At 40.2% G+C, this 18,060-nt stretch overlaps 1 protein-coding gene, 1 long non-coding RNA gene and 2 other non-coding genes across 9 annotated transcripts in view; 1 reads left to right on the forward strand and 3 right to left on the reverse strand.

The window, feature by feature from the left end:
• The window catches only part of TMPO (thymopoietin), a 29,723-nt gene extending 21,780 nt beyond the window's left edge, over window positions 1-7,943 (reverse strand). For 4 of the 5 annotated variants that reach the window (XM_032346692.1, XM_032346691.1, XM_032346690.1 and 1 more), the window contains exon 1: window positions 7,374-7,927. In XM_032346692.1, the coding sequence (XP_032202583.1) occupies window positions 7,374-7,652 (279 nt within the window). In that variant the 5' untranslated portion in view covers window positions 7,653-7,927. Of the gene's footprint in view, window positions 1-7,373 lie in introns of all 5 variants that reach the window. The other variant, XM_032346688.1, reaches the window with a different exon arrangement.
• Window positions 7,944-8,085: 142 nt separating this feature from the next.
• LOC116592977 lies at window positions 8,086-12,362 on the forward strand. Of its 2 annotated transcripts, XR_004286680.1 has the most exons (5): window positions 8,086-8,377; window positions 8,468-8,589; window positions 9,411-9,618; window positions 10,370-10,552; window positions 12,024-12,362. It is a non-coding gene; the product is annotated as an uncharacterized LOC116592977 (long non-coding RNA). The 2 variants fall into 2 exon arrangements; XR_004286679.1 differs by having other exon boundaries at window positions 8,086-8,589.
• Window positions 12,363-16,254: 3,892 nt separating this feature from the next.
• Window positions 16,255-16,326, reverse strand: TRNAW-CCA. The gene has a single exon. It is a non-coding gene; the product is annotated as a tRNA-Trp (tRNA).
• Window positions 16,327-16,952: 626 nt separating this feature from the next.
• On the reverse strand, window positions 16,953-17,024 carry TRNAD-GUC. The gene has a single exon. It is a non-coding gene; the product is annotated as a tRNA-Asp (tRNA).
• Between the last annotated feature and the right edge of the window lie 1,036 nt (window positions 17,025-18,060).

An 18,060-nucleotide genomic window follows, 5' to 3' on the forward strand; every position in this document is an offset into this window, starting at 1 on the left:
TACGATAAACTTGCAAACATACCCTCTGTTGATTTATAGCTTTATCAGGCCTTAACAATATAATTAAATTAAAAGCAACTCGTTATTTGAAGATATTATAATAAGTAACTCATACTTTTAAAATATTACTATTAAAATGGTCAGTTTTGGCTAACCTATCTATAGAAGAGATGATGGCATAAAAAATTCAAGAGTAAACAGACTGGGATTAAACATTTTCACCCAGAAATACAATTTACTACTGACCTCTTTTAAAAAACCCTTCAAGGTTTAAATTATTCTATGAAAGTAAGACTTTACCATAAAGATATGTCTTAGTTATATTTAAAAATGATTTCCTTTAAACAAGCATATCAGAATTTAAGAAGCCCAAATGAATACTGAAATACAGTAACTTTAGTGCCCAGTTTTTGACCTATGAAGGAATTCAAACTTTATGGCTATCACCTCCTGACACAGCTTTGTCACCACACTTAGTTCTATGTGGCTGTTTTACTTAGAAAAGGCGAAAGAACATGGAACAAGCTTTGAGAGAAATTTCAACTTAAGCAATGACAGTCTGTACTGGAAGAACTATCTAAACTACATAAAACTTCCAAGGCTAACCAAGAGAAGAGAGCAGAAGTATGGGCGCCTTCTAGGGTTGTGGCAGACAGCCTTACAAAATGCCTCAGTAACCCCAGAAAGCCTCAGAGAACTGAACAAAAACAAAACAAAACAAAAGGCTTTTTAAATAATGGTCACGAATATCAAAGTCAATTTAGGCAAACTGATATTTAAGGCAAATGAGTCAATACTGAATCCTAGAAATATTTTATGCAAAATGGTGAAAACAATAGTTGCACAGACTGTTTACTTTTAATAATTCTGAGGGGGGGGAATCAGCCAAATACAAATTTGAAGTATTTTATATAAAGCAAGATTATGAGCAATTAGTTTTTAAAGATAACTGCCAATAAGAGAAATCTTACCAAGAGAAATCTTTTTTTTTTTTAAAGATTTTATTTATTTATTTGACAGACAGAGATCACAAGTAGGCAGAGAGACAGGCAGAGAGAGAGAGAGAGAGAGGGAAGCAGGCTTCCTGCAGAACAGAGAGCCCAATGCGGGGCTCGATCCCAGGACCCTGAGATCATGACCCGAGCCGAAGGCAGCAGCCCAAACCACTGAGCCACCCAGGCGCCCCGAGAAATCTTTTATATAACTAAAAAATGGCTATGAAAGTTAGGGTACCTTCAGAAGGCTTTAATACACATAGCACTGATAGGATCAGGCTCAAATCTGTAAGCAACTTACACGTTAATGTCAAAATAGCTGACGAGAGTCTAAGAGCTCTATATATCATAGCCCTGAATTCTTTAAAGACTTTTTAAAATATCAAATAGACCAAATCCTGTGTTGATGACCTACTTGAATTTTCCAAAAATTGTGGGAAGGTTGGGAACAAAAGCTCCCTTATATAAATATATAAAACATGTATACTTTAGGGGCGCCTGGGTGGCTCAGTGGGTTAAAGCCTCTGCCTTCGGCCCAGGTCATGATCCCAGGGTCCTGGGATCGAGCCCCCCGCATCCGGCTCTCTGCTCCGTAGGGAGCCTGCTTCCTCCTCTCTCTCTCTGCCTGACTCTCCTCCTACTTGTGATATCTCTCTCTGTCAAATAAATAAATAAAATCTTAAAAAAACCCAACAACAACATATATACTTTAAATAAAAGGAAATCAATCAAATACAGATTACTGGTAGATAATCCCTCCCACCTTAAGAATTTTCACATTTTATTATCAAGAAAACATCCAAGAATTTTAATGTCTTACAACAGCCTGAGGTTTTCAAGAAATCTCTGCCTTTGGCACTCACCACACACCACTAATTGTAAACATACTTCATCTTCTCCAGATGGTAAATTCCTTGAGCAATAGTGCCCAAGTTTGGTTTATTATCAGAACTTTAAAACTTTTGGAAAAGTTAGCCCCTATTTTAAAAAGTTTTACCCCAGTCTGAGTCCTAACCTTGGGCCTGAGATCTGTATTTTAACATGTATCTCAGGTGTTTTGGATGCAACATTTAAGAGGGTAGCAGAAAGAAGATGCACTGTGATATTCATATTGTATCCCAAGCATCTAAAAAAAAAAAAAAAAAAAAAAAAAAGACTGCCTGAAAGAAGAGTAGGTATCTGACAGATGTTTTGCTGAGTGAATCAAAGTGTCATCTAGTGAGGGAGAAATAAGTCACTTATTTTTAAAAATCCATTTCTCATTAAGAAATAACAAAAGGCTTGGGGCACCTGGGTGGCTCAGTGGGTTAAGTGTCTGACTCTTGATTTCAGCTCAGGTCATGATCTCATGGGTTTTGGGATAGAGCCCCACATCAGCTCCAAGCTCAGTGGGTTGTCTGCTTCAGATTCTCTCCCTCTGCCCACCCCCACTCTCTCTCTCTCACATACATAAATAAAAATTAATAATATTTAAAAAAAGGAAATAACAAAGGCTTATCAAATCAAAGCAGAATCCAACAGTCTTCTATTTTCTTAAAACATAATGAAAGATTACAGCTGTACAAAATCTTCAGAGGGGAATAAACTAGCATAAGGTATGTCAAATAAAGAGGTAATTAACAAGCTACCTGATTTTTATCTTTAATTTTCAGGCAGAAAAGTTCCAGAAATGTAATGCTATTTTTTAAAAAAGATTTTATTTATTTATTTGACAGAGAGAGATCACAAATAGGCAGAGAGGCAGGCAGCGAGAGAGGGGGAAGCAGGCTCCCCACTGAGCAGAGAGCCCAATGCAGGGCAGATCCCAGGACCCTGATCATGATCTGAGCCAAAGGCAGAGGTCCAACCCACTGAGCCACCCAGGCGCCCCTGTATTGCTATTTTTATGAAATATCAAATTTAATGGATTTACAAACTGGGAGACAGGTTAGTATCTTATGCATAATTATCAAGCCAGCAGTTTCAATCAGGAAGAAGGAGCCATTATTTGTACTGATTTCTGCATCCAGAGTTTTTGTTCCTTTGAGTAAATCACACAATCTTAGTTTCATTCAGTCAAAAATACCAGGTACCTACTACATGCCAGGCACTGTTCTCCAGTTTCTTCCCAACTACCAGATGATCTCTAATGTCTTTTTCAACTTTTAAAAAATCCAACAGTTCTTTGATAATATCACCTATGAGCTATTGTTTATTTCATTACTTTTTAAAACTTCAGGCTCCACGACCAACGCAGGGCTTAAACTCACTACCCCGAGATTAGTAAGAGTTGCATGCTCTACTGACTGAGCCAGCAGGCGTCTCCAGCTACTCTTATTTTTATTTTTTTATTTTTTAAAATTATTTATTTATTTATTTGACAGAGAGAGAGAGATCACAGCAGACAGAGAGAGAGAGAGAGGGAAGCAGGCTCCCCGCCAAGCAGAGAGCCCGATGCGGGACTCAATCCCAGGACCCTGAGATCATGACCCGAGCCGAAGGCAGCGGCTTAACCCACTGAGCCACCCAGGTGCCCCAAGCTACTCTTATTTTTAAATTTCCACCATTAGTAGCCAAGATGAAGCACAACAATAATTATCATTATAAAACAGATTCTACTGAGCACTTACTATATACCAAGTTGTGTTCCGGATAGCTTCCTACATGTATTAACTTACACAGAATCCTAAAAATCCTATGAGATAGACACTAACATCCATCCCCGTTTTAGGAGAGGAAACTGAAGTTCAGAGAGGCACAGCTAACTCCAGCAATATAGAAACATTTGAACAAACTTTAGGCCTGTATCACTTTCACAAATTTACCTCATCCAATTCTGAAAAAAATATTATGGTAACATTGTATTGCTCGGGAGCTAAAAAAAAAAACCACAAAAAAAATTCAGAAATCACACTAATAGGTATCAACCACTGAGCATTAGATACCTTAACAAATGCAACCTTTAATAATCCTCAATTAAGTAGCTACTAGTAGTTACTAGATTATTCTTATTTTCCAAATGAAAACTGAGCATTTGATAGATAATGTTAATTGTTCAAGGTCATCCGAATCGGAGGCAGACCTGGGATTTTAATCCCCACTCTAGAACACTCTAATTCAAAAGTCTACACTTAACACCTTACTGAAGACTGACTGACTACGGCAGTCAATTTATGATTTAAGTAACACTCTCCATCGCTAGCATACTTTCTACTGTTCTAGTCCAGGTCTTTAAATATTTCCTGTTAAAAATTCATGATCCGCTAGATCAGACCATTCAAGAATGCTATGCTCCACTGGATTCCAAATAGCTATACCTGTGCTTTGTACCTTGGAACATAAGGCAGATTGCCAACTTTGTGATTATTTATTTTTGTGTCAACAATCTAGGTAATTTCAACACCTAAAAACACTGGCATAATCAAGATGCATAAAATAAAAAGCTCAGAAACAAGAAAACTGAAAACCAAAACCAAAAATCTGAACATGCAAATATTTGTCATATCACACCAAATGAATCTAAAAGACCGTGGCCACGGCCAAATGGAAAATTTCTCCTTCAATCAAAAATACTCTTCATAAACCCATGTTTAAATAGAAGGTATATCCTCAGTCCTTGGCCAAGCCACAGTAATGTTTGGTTTGTTTTAAAATGCTAAAAACTGGGGTGCCTGGGTGGTGGCTCAGTGGGTTAAACCTCTGCCTTCGGCTTGGGTCATGATCTCAGGGTGCTGGGATCGAGTCCTGCATCGGGCTCTCTGCTTAGGAAGCCTGCTTCCTCCTCTCTCTCTGCCTGCCTATGATCTTTCTCTATCAAATAAATAAAATCTTTAAAAAAATAAATAAATAAAACGCCAAAAATTTACCACTTAAAAATTCAATTTAAAGTCACCTTTACTTAATGTGCTTTAAAACAGAAAGTGATGCTACTGCCCAACTACCACTACTTTCTCAAGTTGTGCACACCACTGAACCTGGTATTTGAGTTATAAAAACTCAAGGCAGAAAAAAAACAAAACCAAAAACAAAACCACAACAAAAAACTCAAGGCAGATAAGACTTGAATATATAGCTGGGAGGTAGTTTTTTATATGGATTAAAACATTAAATGAGATATAAACGGCGTAACATGTCACTGGAGATTGTAGATTCTCTTAAAATATTAATTCCTTTCACCCAGAACTTATTTGAGTGGTGCTGACCAACTCTGATACCATGGGAAATTTGAGATGAAATGTGTAACAAACACAATCAATTAGAATACAAAAAAAATCCAACAAATTATATAATTATGGTAGTGGGTAGGGTCTGCAGAAATCAATCTCCAGTAGTTATGAACACTAGGTAGGAATTAGAAAATGCTGGATAACTGAACTCAAATTTTTACACCTCCAAAACACAGAGCAGATTGTGACATACTTTTTCTTTTTTTTTAAACTGAAGTATACTTAACATACAATGTTATATTAGTTGGGACACACTCTTTAAAAGTTTTTGAAGGAAAGGCATCAAAACCAAGGTGGAGGTTTCTGCTGAAAACGAATCAAATTAAGAACAAACAATCCCGGGCGCCTGGGTGGCTCAGTGGGTTAAAGCCTCTGCCTTCCGCTCAGGTCATGATCCCAGGGTCCTGGGATCCAGCCCCGCATTGGGCTCTCTGCTCAGCGGGAAGCCTGCTTCCTCCTCTCTCTCTCTCTCTCTCTCTCTCTGCCTGCCTCTCTGCCTACTTGTGATCTCTATCAAATAAATAAAAATCTTAAAAAAACAAACAAACAAACAAAAAACAAACAAAAAAAACCGAACAAACAATCCTATTATAAACACAACCAAGTACTTCCAGGGTTCAAGAATAATACATTTACACAGAATATAATATAGGGTTCTATGGAAGAACTTTTTTTTTAAAGTGTGCTGATTTAAATGGAAAGATTTCATTTCCACCAAAATCTTTACTAAAATCATTTGAATATTTTTTCCCATGGGGCCTGGGAAAAAGCAGATAATCAATATGCTTTGTCTTTAAGAATCTCTTAAATTTCTCTTTATTATGGAGAAGTAAACCGGCTTTCTTCAAATCCACTAAGACATTCCAAGCAATAAGGTGCAGTTGGTCTTTCAGTCAACGAATAAATATCTGACACTCCCAGTTGCCAGGCACTGAATTAAGACATTAAGATTTTCAATTTCTCTTAAGCTCAGATTAAGACTTTCAGTTAAGTCTACATTACATCTTTCTTTCATTTCCACCTGGTAGTCCAGAAAAACACATCACACAGATTTCTTAAAAACTAAACAACACACCTTTCAAGAACGCAGTACTTCTGAGTTATCAAACTCAACAACTATGAACTACATTCAAAGCCTTACAAAGCAACGTGATTGATTACATCCAATCACCAATTTGAACTACGGTCTGTCATGATTTGAAATCTGAGAAGTACGCAGTTCACGCCAACAAAACAGCATATTAAAAACCCACAGAACAAAACCCAAACTATTCTCAAACAGATTATGCATTTGGTAAAACCAATCTGAGACTTAATCGGGATTAGAAAATCCAAATTGCAATCACTGATACATCAGAATGTCAAGAAATGAGGAACTCCGGATTCCGAAATCTTTCCTTTTCTTATGCAAAATTTACCAAAAAATTAAAAAAAAAAGAAAAGAAAAGAGAAGCAAAAACCCAAGCCCTCTAGAATTTCCAGATATTCTAGGCGCCTAAGATAACCGCTTAACGGTGTTATTTTTAAGTGCTCATTTTAATTTAGAACAACACTGCCCCGCCAAAACATAGCCTGTTGCTGGAACACTTAACGAGAAAAACATAAACGGTTCAAAAAGCCCTCCATATGCAAAACCATAAAAAGGCGGGAATTTCTTTATTTCAAATTTTGGTTAGAAATTAGCATGTCACAAATTGCCCTCCAGGGAGCGCTCTGAGACTCGGTTAGTAGTCATTTCAGTTAATAAAGCGGGAAAACGCTCGAACGTAACCTACTGCAGTTTCAGGCTGACCCTCCCCGAAGGGCTTTCGAATCGGGCACGGAAGTCCCCGCCGAAATACCCACTCCCGAAGGGCGAGGGACACCGGGCTATCCGCGCGCCACAGAACAGCAAACGCCGACTTCACACCTTCCACACACACAACCGCTAGCCCTGCGGCCCCAACTTCGCGACGCTTCCCTCCAGCGGCCTCCCCTTCCAGAGCTGCAAGCTGAATCCTGCGTCGGCAGACCCACAGGCCAGCCTCTCGGTCCCGCGCGGGGACAGCCCCGCCGCCGAGGAGGCAAGAGGGGGCGCCAAGGAGGAAGGGCTGCGAGCGCGCGCGGGGAGGCGGGGGTAGGGGCGACAACTGCCAACCGCCCGCCTTTGTGGTCCCCGGCTGAGCGTCCTTACCCTGCCGACGGCGGCCCGGCTGCGGCCTGAGACGGCGGCCCCGGAGCCGAGGACCGGGGTGGGCTCGCGCTCCTCGTCGCTGGAGAAGTCCGGGGGCCCCTTGCTGTTGGCGCCGGCGGCGAGCGGCGGCCGGTTGCGCGCCGTGAGGTGCTGCAGATAGAGCTGCACGTAAACGTCTTTGCGCTGCTCCCCGACCGGGAGCGTCACATTGTTGGCGACCAACTCACTCTTCAACTTCTCTTTCGTCAGGACCGAGGGGTCTTCCAGGAACTCCGGCATCTCCGCGGCGAATCCCCTTCCCCGCAGACCTCACACCCGCAGCTCACGCCGGCGCGCTCGCTCTTTGCCCGGGGAGGTGGGGGGGACCGCGCTGCTGCCTCCGAGCCCTACGACTCTTGCCCGGGAGGAGCGCCGCGGAGCAAAGCAAAAACTCGCACACACAAAGCAAAGCAAAAGCCGGACACAAAAGCCCCCCGAGCACAAGTGCGGACCAAGTGCGGCCAAGATAGGAGCCTCCACCAACCCCAGCCCACACACTACACAAGCAAGGAGAGATCAGCCTGTTTCACCCACGCCCCAAGAACGCGCGCCGCCATTGGCCCGCGGTGGGAGGAAGCCGGGCGGTGATTGGTAGGACCCCTCGCGCGGGTTCCATTAGCCGCTGCACGGTGCGAGAGGTTGTAGAAACGCAGTTTAAAAGCCGCTGGGGCGGGAGCCCCGGCGCCTGGTCCGTTTCTATTTCCCTTTTCTCCACCCTTCCCTTAAGACGCAGATAAGGGACAAGTCGCACTAATGTGTGTGAGGTTTCTCCCCCCTCCCCCCGCCCTGCTTGAGAAGGATCTTTTCTCTCGGGGGTCGATCGCCTTCCAATGGGCCGACTTTCACGCCAGCTGCGAGGACCCTGGACTGGGCCTTTCCCAATCGTAGGACACTGATTTACCGAAGAATGACCGCAGCCTTTCCTTCCCCAAACGCTCGCCCCGAAGGGAAACAAAAGGAGCTAGGTGTGCTCATCGGCACTCCGCTTCCTTGATTTGGTTTACCTGGGGGAAGGAAAGGGGAGGGCAAGCAGTAAAACCCCTCTCTGCTTGCAGGTGCTTCTTTTGTTTCTGAAATTCGGGAAAAGCCAGACCTCAACGACTGGGCACTTTAAAATGTTCCTGTATCTGTGACAAAATTGTATCGTCACATATTTCATTCGTTTCTTCCCCTACAGGTCGGGACGTTTCCAAATTTCATTTTGAACACTGGGGCACAGCTCACTGCATTTTTGTTGAGAGCATCTCTGGGTTAGATTCTTACACCCATAAGTATCTTACCATAACTTCATCAAACCTGTTAAATATTAAAACAGGATGAAGCAAAACAGGAATGCCTTAATGGGCAACATAACATAACTGAGATGGTGCATACCTAGATTTCAATCATAGCAGAGCCTGGTGACCTATAATCAGGCCGGGAACCCTAATCAAGCCCTTATTACTGATCCAAATTGAAAAGTATCGGGAATTTCATAAGATTAAAATGTCTTCCTGAAAACAAATACCAGTGATGACAAATATTTGTGTTTCTTACGAAGGTACATGTTCCAAGATGCTTTCCTCCAAGAAAGAAAAGAAACTGACCTTGCATTTAGGGTACTTTAATCATTTCCCTCAAATTCTGACCTCCAAGCTGTTTTATAAGCTGTTTAATTTTTAAAAAAATGTTTATCTGATTTCTGCATTGTTGTTTGAGGAAATTTTTAAGAAGGCCCTTCATTAAAAATGTTCTCTATGAGTTAAGTCATTATATTTTGTTCAGATTGAGGAGATAGTGTTTAATGATGGATCTTTTCCTAGGGGCAATTTTTTATTTAAATTTTTTTCTAGAACTCTCAGTATTCCATTTATTTCAGCAATCGTAATTAGCTGGAATGCAAATTAAAAATTGTATTTTAAGTAGCAAATTTTGGGGTACATTTTTAGGGTGAAAGTTACCTCATTTTTCTCCCCACAGCTTCCCTGGGCACATAGGTAATTGCTTTTATCTTCATAGGGTGCTAAGCTGAGAGGCAAAGGACCATGATTTTGCACCACAAATGTAATTAATGCACGTGGGATAGTCCTAGTCTGCATAATCTTGGCAAGACCACAGTTGATGGGTCTAGTCTACCCTATTTGGATTAGCAAATTATCCTGCTAAATTGTTAACTTGCAGTTGAAGAATTTGGCTCCAGCCTGATTATACTAACAGTTTTTAAGAGGTAAGTTTTGCTGCTGTATCTGAAAAGGGTCAGAGTTACCGGGGCTATATATGATCTGACCACATTGGGTGCATAGAAGGGTCTCCTGGCTCTGACAGCTGCCCCATGGTCTGAGGATACTTGAGGAGCTTGAAATGGATCCTTAGGAGGGAGGCATCACTGATACCTGAGGATAATATTGTAGCTAAATTTGATGTCAGTAGAATACAGTAATGAAGTCACAGAATTACCCAAGGATAGTGCAGTGACTTTTTTCATAGGGTCCTTGCACCAGATATTTTTCCATTTTCCAGGCTGTTTAATCCTTGGAGATAATACTTCATCCTACTTTTTAACCACAAGCTAAAAGAAATCAGTCACCTGTTGAGTTTGCAAGGTGTTTGTTTTTGCAAGTTGTTTTAAATAGATGCTATATGGGGCACTTGGGTGGCTCAGTTTGTTATGCATCCAACTTCTGATAGCTCAGGCCATGATCTCAGGGTTGTGAGATCGAGCCTCATGTGGGGGGGTCTGAGCTCAGCATGGAGTCTGCTTGTCCCTCTCCCTCTACTTCTCCCCACCCCCCCTTTCTCTCTCTCAAATAAATAAAATCTTTAAAATAAATAGACAAGTACTATGCCTTACAGGCCAACCAACAGTAAAGATAATATAATTCACAAAGAACTGCATTCTAGGTGCTTGAAATGAATATTCCTTGAGCAAAAACATTTCATTCCCTTTCATTAATTACCTCTCCTTTTCTTATCCTTAGACACTTATCAACAGGAGGTTTCTTGCAGATTCTATGCTTCCCAGGAGACATGGATGATGTCATAAGCTATCAGATCGCCTTTTCTACATCAGCCACTAAGTCATGACTTAACAAATTCAGACCTGCAATTGTCCTAGATGCACCCAGCTATATCCCTAGCACTATTAATTTTTAGGGATGAAGGTAATTTTTGCTTTTAACTCTGCTGTAGAGCTCTTAAGTAGGAGTTATTTTTTCCCCATACTCCGTGTACCTTAAGGCCAAGAGGTTGGGCTACAGAATTTGGGTGGCTTCTTTGTTCCTGATTACTACTACAAAACTATTTCTCTTCTTTCTTTGTTCAGAAACGTTTGAAGTTTGTATCATCTTGCTAAATCACCTTTAACATCTTTATCATGTATCAACCTTTTGACCACTCTCCCTCAGATATTATAGGCTGTTTTTCCTTGCTCTAGCTTTTCTTGCCATCCCTATCTCTGTGAATTTAACATTCTTTTTTTTTTTTTTTAAAGCTTTTATTTCTTTATTTGACAGACAGAGATGACAAGTAGGCAGAAAGGCAGACAGAGAAAGGTGAGGAAGCAGGCTCTCCATGGAGCAGAAAGCCCAAGGCGGGGCTTAATCCCAGAACTCTGGGATCATGACCTGAGCCAAAGCCAGAGGCTTAACCCACTGAGCCACCCAGGCGCTCCTGAATTTAACATTCTTATAGATAGCCAACGGGACACCGGCAGAGAGAGACACAGTGAGGGAGAGGGAATACAAGCAGGGGGGTGGGAGAAGGAGAAGCAGGCTTCCACCAAGCAAGGAGCCCCATGTGGGGCTCAATGCGGGGCTCCATCCCAGGACTCTGGGATCATGACCTGAACTGAAGGCAGACGCTTAACCAACTGAGCCACCCAGGTACTCCTTAAAGTTTATTTAAATAATCTCTACACCTAGCATGAAGCTCAAACTCATGACCTGTGAGATCAAAAGTCACGTGTTCTTCCAACTGAGCTAGCTGGGTACCCTCAGCACTTGGCCTTGTAGAATTTTAATCTCTTCATCTCCAGCAACTTGTTCCTCTATTCCGTATCATCCATCCACTGCAAGTGGTAACTTTGAACCTTGCAATCAGTAACTGTTTTGCCTTCTAAATCTCAATTTCAAGCATCATAGTTGTCAATCACTAGCCTTTTACCTCAACTCATTATACTGTCACTGACCTATTACCACCTCCATTCTATTAAGCCCAACACTTAAAAAAAAACTATTACTATGCTTCTGACATCATAAACACTTCCAACTTACCCAGCTTAGGTTCCTCGATTAATCCTTGTAATTGCTCTTTTGCAGACATTTTCAACTCTCTTACCCCAATGTCTCTCTTTCTTACTTGGAGGAACCTCAAGGTAGACTCTTACTTAGTCATGTTTGGATTGAACCCTACTGAAACAAACTTTTCCATTTCGTTGCTGCATCCAAGTAGCAAAGACTGCTATAGAAAAATCATACGACAGGCCTGACTGGTTTTAATTCATGACCTCAGACCTCATGGGAGCACTTTATATTGTCTGGCAAAAGTATTCATTCGCTGGATTAACCATTCATACATTGGCTTCTCTACTCAAAACTTTTACATCCTTTTCTCCCCACCTATGCCCATTTTTAGCTTGTGAACTTGCATCATACTTGAGAAACTGGAGACCATCTGCAGAGAATGCCTCAACTTCAGAAGATCATTTCTGTGATCACTTGCTCTTGCATCTTTCTTGTTTCAATGGAAGAGAACTCCTATCAGAAAGAACTCCACCCCTTGTACTCTGGATCTCATCCTTCTCTCCTGCTCAAGGACTTGATTCTTCAATCAATGCTTGTGAAGTTTCTTAGATCTTTTTTTTTTTTCTTTTTAAAGTTTTAAGTATGTTCCATGCCCAACATAGCACTTGAACTCATTCATGACCCCGAGATCAAGGGTCACATGCTCTACTGCCTGTGAAATTTCTTAATTGAAAAAAAAAAAAGACTTAATATTTTATTTTGCTATATTCATACAAATAAAATTTTTTAAAAAATTACCTTTTATGTTGAAACAGATATTAGGGTTTTTGTTGTTTTTTTTTAAACTATTTAAAATGTTGCAGTATTGATACCTAAAACCTTGGGAGACAGTGGAAAGATAATCTTATGTGAAGCCACAGCTTAAAAAAATAAATCAGTGCAATGACTTTGTCAGAAAACTGTTCTGAAACTTTTTTCCCCCCATAAATCACTTGGATAACTGCCTTCATTTTCCTTTTTGAAGTTTTAAATGTTATTAACGTACAGCTGACTTTTTTGTTTTTCATTATTCCATTTTGCATAGAGCTTGGTTGTGAATTTAAAGGTGTCACCTCAAACAAAAGCAGATGACCAAATACTACATGGTCATAAAAGTCATGTTTTTGACTTTTTTTTTTTTAAGAATATGAAAGTGTTTTCACAATACAGCATTAAGTAAAAAATAAGAAAACAAAAAGAGAGCCATATTGAAGTAAGATCTCAGTTCTGTAAAAAACAGTGTGTATGGATATATATATATATTTTAATATATACAAAGAAAAAAGACTAGATATAGACCAAAGTGTTTGTAGTAATTTTGTTTAGGCGGTGGAGAACAAGTAATTTTTGTTTTCTTTCTTATTTTTTTCTGTATTTATCAAAATTTCTTTTTTTTTTTTGTATTTATCAAAATTTCTATGATGAACACATGCTTTTATAAACCTAACTACTTTTCTTTTGGAATTAGTGTGAGAAATTAGGAAATCAGTTGACCAATCAGAATTCAGTCTTTCGGTTTTATATTTCCAAAGCCTCCATTTTATCATCTCATCAGTCTTCGGTAACTGATTAAAAATAATTTCAAAAGAGAAAGCTAGTTTATTAAACAGGTGAAATAAATACTCAGAGCATTCTGTACTAGTGGATAAATCCACCTGGAAGAATAAATACCTGGAAAGTTTTTAGAGGAAAAGAACAAAATCACAGATCTATTAAGTGGGAATTCAAATATGGATCTATATTTCAGAGCCTCTTTCCTGACATCATTCCTATATATTTGTTGTAGAAGTTAAAATGAAGTGTTGGGTTTCAAGTTGTTTCAGAGTTATAGCAAGTCAGCAAATGGGCTATTCTAGGAAAGTACAGATGTCCAAACTTGGAAAGAAGCTGGAACCTGTGAAGTAACAGTTTTAAAGCTACAGCAGTGTAAATGATGACATATATATATATATATATACATATATATGTATATATATATATATATATACACTGCCTTACAACGTTTTTATGTATGTTTCATTTGATTCTTTTTTTTAAAGTATTTTTTTTAGTATAGTTGACACAATGTTAACATTAGTTTCAGGTGTACAACATAGTGACTCGACTTCTTTATGCTCAATGCAAGTGTAGTTAACATCTGTCATCATACAATGCTGTTATAATATCATTAACAATATTCCCTATGCTGTGCCTTATTTGCTTCTCTTAACAACCCTGACAGGTAAGTGGGACTTTCAGTCTGGCCTTGCTCTATAGGCCAGTGGTTCTCAAACTTTAGCTGTCATTGGAATCACTTGGAAGGCTGGTTAAAACTCTGATTGTTAGGCCCCATTCCTATACTTTTCTGAGTCTGTAGGTATGGTATGGGGCCTGAACATTTGCATTTCTAACTTGTTCACAGGGGGTACTGGTCTGGAAACAACATTTTTTGGCTTTTTTTTTTTTTTTTTTTTTTTACATTCTTTGTAAAGCCAGAACTGGTCTTGTCATAGTCTTGAATATTTACATTACTTTTCAAATAAAATCCAAATTAGTTAGAAGGTCCTGACTGATCTGATTCCTGTTTTACCTTAATAGATTTCTTTCTCTTTTCCTCTCTAGCTATGCTGGAGTACTAGAAGTTCTCCAAATACGCTGTATTAGTTTGCTAGGGCTGCTACCACAAAATGATTAATAACATTAATCATGAAAGTAAGTGCCATGAAACATAACATTACCTGCTCTACCTCACAAGAGTATGATTTTGTACGAATGGATAACATGTTTGGTCCAAAATAAGATCAAGTGAGTATTTTTATAGTTATATGCTATACATGTAAAGGTTGCCAGGGGAGAAGGCATATAACTTCTGTTATGGGCAGAATTGTGACCCTTCACAATTCATATGTTGAAGCCCTGATCCCCAGTATTTCAAAATGTGACTTTATTTGGAGAAAAGGGCTTTTGAGAGGTAATTAAGGTAAAATGAGGCCATTAGAGTGGGCCCTAATCCAAACTGACTGGTTTCCTTGTAAAAGGAAACTTGGACATCAGCAGGGATGTGCGGATGTGCACATCCAGAGGAATGACCATGTTAGGATACAGTGAGAAGGTGGCCACCTATAAGCCAAGGACAGGTGTCAGAAGAAACCAACCCTGTTGTCACTTGGATCTTGAACTTCTTGGCTCCAGAACTATGAGGAAATAAATTTCTTGTTTAAGCCTCCCAGTCTGTGGTCTTTTGTTATGGCAGCTCTAGCAAACTAATATGAACTACTTTTGTAATTGAATAAACCACACCCCAGGTATATTAAGTGACAGTGCTTGACTCATGGAAGACATTCATATATATCTTCTGCCTTAAATTAACACAGCAAACTTTTATTTTTGAAGAGCCTCCTTTATGAGGCCTTCTTGAGCTACCCAAGGCAGAGTTAATGTCCCTGTTTTAGAATCTACATACCATTCTGTTCATGTTACTTTCATGGCACTTAGCCCAACATATTACAGTATTTGGTTACTTAGTGTATCCCTCAGTGCTAAGCACAGACAGTATCAGGCTCATCATAGTTGGTGGTTCATATCTGTTGGAATGGTCTAATCTCAATCCATCCAAATAGAAGAAAGAAGAACAAACTACACAAAGTGAAAATATGATGTCCAGCTATACTGCTGTATTAGGTAAAATCATAAGAAATTAGTACTTGATATTTTCAAAACACTGAGCAGAAACACTCAGGGACTTTTATGGAACATGGCCAATAAAGATCTAAAAATATTTCTCATAATCTTGCTATTCATTTTTTGTACAACAAATGTTTGATACATGCTTGTCAGGAAATATTCAGTACTAAGAGTTCTGGAGCTCACAAAGGTTTACTAAACTTTGCTCCCTATTAAAGAGATTAATTGAAAGTGGTATCTGACTTGTCCCCACTCATATGAATTGGTGAAAATACAAAGGGGCATTGATAACATCACTTAGGCCCAAAGGCTTCTAGCACGTTCTTTCAACAATTTCCCCACCTTTATTATAAAACATTTAGTAAAGACAAGGATATGTAGTAAGTTACCTTGTTTGGCAACTTGGGTGACCCTTGGCAGATCCCTATTCCTCTGTGTGTCAGAGGAATAGGGACTGTAAAAGTGGGATACTAATCACACATTGTAAAATTGCTTATTGGCACACAGGCTAAGACGTGTAAACTGCAGCAATATTCAAAGTTAGAAATTTTACTCTATTGTCCTTGCTTTCAAAAGGGTCTAACACCATTTTTGAGAAAACAGCTTGCACAGTTCTTCTGAAGGAGGGTTGGACTGATATGCCCACTAGTGCACAGTAGTAATAGTCCACATTTCTATGTATTGTGAACATTAAATGACAAAAAACTCAATTTACAAATCCAAACAGTACAAAACGATCAGCGTTAAGAATGCGATATAAAGTCAGGCTTATCTTTTCGCACTCTAAGGATTACTAGGATTACATTTGAAGAAGTAAGATTTAATCTTAAAATTAAAGCATTTTCGAAAAACGGCGGGAATACTCCTGGAAGTCAAGAAGCCAGTGTTGTTGTTTTTTTTAAAAAGCTTATAAAAGCCCATGACCCCGACGTGATTCGAACACGCAGCCTTCTGATCTGGAGTCAGACGCGCTACCGTTGCGCCACGAGGTCCTGCTGGGCTGTGGCTCGCGCTGTTTCTTAGGACTCAAGTAACATGGCGTTTTTTCGGCCATGCATCTCTTTCCAAATCTTTCCTTGCCCCTCCACCCCGTACACGTTGAAGCTGGAGACTGATCACTTTAGCGCCCAAATTTTACTGATCGCCAGGCTTCCACTTAACTTGAGACGAGACCAGCGAAGGCGGGAGAACTGAGTTTCCCTTTGAGTCGGGTCCCCAGGGTCAAGGGAAACTGCTCCTTCCTCTTCCACATCAATTTCCGTTCTTAGCAGCCCCTTTAGGGGCGGAAACTCCGCCTTCTCTCTCCCCTCCCCCCCTTCGGGTTCGGCGCCAAGTTCATGACCTCAAGTTGGAATTTGGCGGGCGTCGCTGCGCAGGCGCACGTCTGTGCCAGCTCGCCTCGAGTAGCTAGCCGCGGAGGAGCGTTTGGTTCCCTTTCTCTTCCACCAACAATACGGAGCTTTCAATGTCAGGGAAGGCTTTTATTTCAAGGCGAGCATTAAGCTTAAGAGGCACTCGTGGTAAAAGACACATCTGGATATTGTGTTTGTCAGTAGGTTTGATGCCATGGAGTTGAATTCTAAGGAAAAGAGCAATTGGATGAGTAAAAGGCTACCATCTCCCCGTCGGGGAATTGAACCCCGGTCTCCCGCGTGACAGGCGGGGATACTAACCACTATACTAACGAGGAGCCGCTTCTAAGGCTTTCCAAACAGCCCTTCAAACGTAGGAACGATTCCCTCCCCAGGCTCGTTTCCTTTCCGCTTACCTCCCCGAAGTGTGGAAAATGCGAGAACCTTGGTCCGCTCTTCCTCTCACTATCCCCTCTGGGCACTTCGACTTGTCGTTGGTGGAAAGGGTAAATTATTTAGAATAAGTGAAACAAAATGCGCTTCCAGTTTAAGTAGTGCTGAATTAATGAAAATTGTTTTCCGGAGCTCTGTGCTTTCCAGATGATTTAGGTTTCTGGAGGGAGGTTTTTAATTTAATAGTGACCAAGGGGATGTGACCTGAAGCAGAACTTTACCTTCACAAGTTCTTATTTCCATTCTGAAGTCGAAGTTCAAGGGTATCATATGGTTGCCAGATGTCCAGGGCAGTCAGGGTTGTCCCACAATGCAGTGCCTCTTCAAACAATTCTTAAGCTTTTATGACACAAAGGGGCTCATGCATTGGACCAGCTGTGGCCAAATGCAGTTCTGTTGGCTGATTTTTTTCTCCCTGTATTTCAGTCTTTTTCCTGAGGCGTCTACAGTTTGCTTGAAAATGATAAACACATAAGTGGCAAAATAATAATACACTTAAATAACTCAATAAAGATGTGCCATTAATTAAACAGAGGGTTAAGGAGGTGTGCTAATAGAATAATTTGTACCATTGTTAGCTTCTTCATAAACAGGATCAAACTTGTTCCAAGGACGACCCCCCACATAAACCTTTGGCATTAACTCTAAATAAGCAAATTTGTAGAATCATAAACTGACATGATTGAAAGTTTTCGTTGTAGAACTTGAATTTATGGAATCCATTCCTTGTAGTGTAATGAATTAACCCAATTTGGGGAGATCATCGGTTACATGGTGTTTTCCATCTGATGAAAGGGATTATTTAATGCAGACTTTAAAAAACGGCCATTTTTGAGGCCTGTTTTGACATATATTTTCACTCTTAAATGCACCAAAATCCTCAGTAAAACTCCATGTCCTGTGGCCTCCTTCTCCTTCTAA

This window comes from Mustela erminea, chromosome 6 (assembly GCF_009829155.1).
Source record: "Mustela erminea isolate mMusErm1 chromosome 6, mMusErm1.Pri, whole genome shotgun sequence".
In the NCBI taxonomy this organism is placed as follows: Eukaryota; Metazoa; Chordata; class Mammalia; order Carnivora; family Mustelidae; genus Mustela; species Mustela erminea.